The sequence below is a fragment of the Centruroides sculpturatus genome, unplaced genomic scaffold, assembly GCF_000671375.1.
Source record: "Centruroides sculpturatus isolate CEXI.00-Female unplaced genomic scaffold, Cexi_2.0 scaffold756, whole genome shotgun sequence".
Taxonomy (NCBI): Eukaryota; Metazoa; Arthropoda; class Arachnida; order Scorpiones; family Buthidae; genus Centruroides; species Centruroides sculpturatus.
The window spans coordinates 391,256-394,965 of NW_019384915.1; the positions used below are offsets into that span (position 1 = coordinate 391,256).

Here is a 3,710-nt window from a genome sequence, read left to right on the forward strand (position 1 = left end):
GTAACTCATACAACATGGAATTCATATAACACGGAATTATCTACAGTGTTATAGGGGGTCTACTGTACTTCTTGTAATTGTACTTTAAAAATTTTTAATGCTTAAACGGATGCAACGTTATAAAATAGAAGATATTGTAGATTAATAAAAAATTTTCGAATCTGATTTTTTAACAGTTATATGACGATTTTGTGTCGATTTACAAACTTTCTGCGGCAGATCTATCTTTGGAATTTAAACTGAAGGTAAGTATTATTTGCAATTCTAAAATTCTTTGTTTTATTTAATACATTGTTTATTGAACAATAAATATAGTTAAGAAAACAATAATGTAATAGAGTATCTTAATTATTAGATATATGTGGTTAGGAAATTAATCGAACACACCTTCTTCAAGTGCCATTGTGAACTATTATTTTTTAGGTAATTATGACACAGCCGAATCGAATTGTCGTTAATTAAATCAGCAAAATGAGAAGTTAAGCAACATTTTCAGATAAAAGTTCTTGAATGTAATATGTTTACAATTATAACCTTATATTTGTGTACACGTAATGATTGATAATATCTCAAGTTGCTTTATTCGAAATACATTTTTACAGTCCAGTGTTTTATACAATACTTTTTCATAAAATTATGTTAAAGATTTCCATGGCACAAAACGAAGTGAATTTTGTTAGTGATGTTCCCATAAATTAAAATGTCAGTTGATAGGTAGGATTTTTAACGATGATGACGAGTTGAGCGATTTAAATGTACTTGTGATTTTATGTACTCTTTATGTTTTAATGTTTTTCATCAAAGCAATAATAGTAAATTTTTGTTTATCCAGCCATTATTTGCAGAAAAATGTGCATGGTTAGCGAGATAACAAAATTTCTAAGAATAAGTCAACGTGAACCTGCCTGAAGTATCCAGAACTGCTCTAGAACATTATAAAAATATTCGGTGAAATGTAGGTATGCGAATCTCTCTGGTCATTTCATGCAACATATATCTTTGTGCCAACAACGTATCTGACAAGAATTGCCCTATGAACTTGAGCCTTTTCTAGCACAGAAATCGAAAAATGTCTTCATTATATTTTCGTCGTCTCATGAAAAGTTCAAAAACTTGTTCTTTTGTTTTTCCAATAATCGTACTCATTTAAAAACTTACGGTAGTTTTATGTATAGGTTGAAAAATTACACTTATATATTTTGATAACATTTACCAGTATATCAAAACCTACCGACTTTACAACTTTCTTTGATTTTAAGAGAATATTCATATGTTTAGGTACAGTACAGTTGCCTTTAATATAATGTTAATGTCATTTCAGCACTATTATGACAGGAAACAGATTAGTTTGGTTTATTTATTTACCGTAACTCGACATATATATAATATATGTCGGGTTACGGGAAAAAATATATGTTAAAATCTTCCAAATATTTAGGTTTTACGAACATAAACATACTCGGAAATTTTAACGTAGCCTGTTGGGAAGGCACGAATTCATGATTTTAGTGGTTATAGCACTCAGCCACTGCCATGTACTAAATAAAACCACTGAAATCATGGATACAACCAATGTAAGATAAAATGTATGTTGATGATGGCAACTCAAAGTAACCAGAAACTTCAAAAAATGAATAAATTTTAATATTTTACTTTAATATCAATAAAAATACAATATAATATCTATACAACAATCTTTGATATATTGCAATGAAGTATTTAGGCCAGGGGNTTTTATTTTCGATGACATATTGGTAATATTAAAAATAAATACTGTATTTAAATCGAGATCAAATTTTCAAGAAACAAACGTTCATATTGAATTTGGTCTATTGCTGACCAGCGCTAACAGACTAGCTATTGTTTAAAAGGCCCCTCGATTTGGATTACTGTCCGTGGTGAGGGGACCTCCCAGAGATGGTTTAGTAACTTTTCTTAACCATCCCTGGGATCTAAACACCCACCCAAGTGTTTGCCGTGCGTGGTGTCCCGTATGCCGGAAAGGGGGATCCTGGTAGTTGAGGGGCCACATATCGTCCCCAACACACTGCTTTGGCTTTTGCTTCGGATAAACGGGAGGCTCAAATCAGGCTTCATTTGAGTCAATCGGCTGGTCGTTGAGTCATTCTTGACCTCGGCTTGGAGTCAACCGATCGATGCAGACCGGGCAGACACGTCAGTCTAGATGTGCTCTTCTTGACTGCATTGTGAGGGTATAGCTTATGGGAAACCCTGGTGTGACGGTCTATGGAAGTACTCCATGTGACGGCATCTCCTTGCTGGGCTCCATGGTGGGTGGGGTCACTAGGAGCTGAATTTTTTCCCTAATTATGGATTCAAAAAATTCAAAACGTTCTTGTGCACCAACAACAAAAACAAACGAAAAAATGTCCACTAATCCAGTGTACTTAGTAGTGCACGCAACCGGAGGAAAACCCTTTGCTAAAGCTTCTCCTTTCTTGATTCAAAAATTGTTTGAATCTACCATTGGACAGTTGAAAAAAATACAAAAATTAAGATCAGGAGATTTACTGGTGGAAACAGCTTCCCCACAACAATCGGCAAAACTTCTGGAAACAAAGATTCTAGGAGAAATGGAAGTCACTGTCATTCCACATGCGAGCCAAAACTCATCACGTGGGGTAATATCTGAGATCGATCTGATATGTGAAGATGAATCAGATATTCAGATTGGCCTTTCAGATCAAAAAGTCACTGCTGTCCGACGCATTTCCATTCGTTGAGATGGCAAGTTGATTTCCACCAAACATCTTATTTTGACATTTAATAAACTGACTTTGCCATCTGTTATTACAGCAGGTTATCTGCGCTGCCCAGTTTGCCCTTATGTTCCAAATCTGCTGCGTTGTTTTAAATGCCAGCGATTTGGACATTCACAAACATCATGTCGAGGGAAAAGCATATGCGCACAGTGTGGAACAGAAGGTCACGACAGTACTGAGTGTACCACTACTCCATGCTGTGTGAATTGCAACGATGCCCATCTCGCCTACTCTCGAAAATGCCTAGCATGGCAGAGAGAGAAAGAGATCTAGCGAGTAAAAACTATTAACAACATACCATATCCGGAGGTTCGGTGCATGGTCACTCAAAGCACAGCAGTGAAACAGAAAACATTTGCTTCTGTGTTGAAATCCACAAAGACATGTGGGGTTCAAACCGATATCTTTGTCTCCCAAAGTGATTTTTCTTACTCGCCATGCAAAATGTTTAATACTCCCGTCTACACAAACACCAGAAAAGATCACAAAAGGAAAAACACCCCTGCCTAAAACACGGGTAATTACAAGAAACCTGGGTTCTAAAAAGGTTAGTTAGAACCCACTAAACAAACAGAGTGAAAGCAGCTCTCTGTATATCTAAAAATTCAGAGGCTCAGTCCATGAGTGAGTTCTCTGATATCTCTGATGAAGAGACTAATATGGAGGTGACCTAACCAACATCTTTTCTAAAAGGAAAATCATCAGTTAAACTGAAGAGGGACACTTTTTCTAAGAATGCTGCCTCAAACACATAATGGATTATAAAATAATCCAATGGAACTGTCGTGGTTTTTGCAACAACTTCTCTGACATTAAACATTTGACATCATCTACCTCATCTCTCTGCAGTATAGATTTTCATACAAACTTTTTATCCTTTTTCACCCCTTCAGGGCTGAATTTCGTGTAATCTTTTCTTAGAACATC

The 3,710-nt window shown here is 35.6% G+C and overlaps 1 protein-coding gene across 1 annotated transcript; it reads left to right on the forward strand.

The window, feature by feature from the left end:
- The first annotated feature begins 2,387 nt into the window (after positions 1–2,387).
- LOC111631728 lies at positions 2,388–2,744 on the forward strand. The gene has a single exon (XM_023376034.1). It carries the CDS (start codon positions 2,388–2,390, stop codon positions 2,742–2,744), a length of 357 nt encoding a protein of 118 aa, XP_023231802.1.
- The last annotated feature ends 966 nt before the right edge of the window (positions 2,745–3,710 follow it).

Coding starts and splice junctions, on each gene's coding strand:
- LOC111631728 (XM_023376034.1), top strand. CDS start 2,388: ATGTCCACTAATCCAGTGTACTTAGTAGTGCACGCAACCGGAGGAAAA.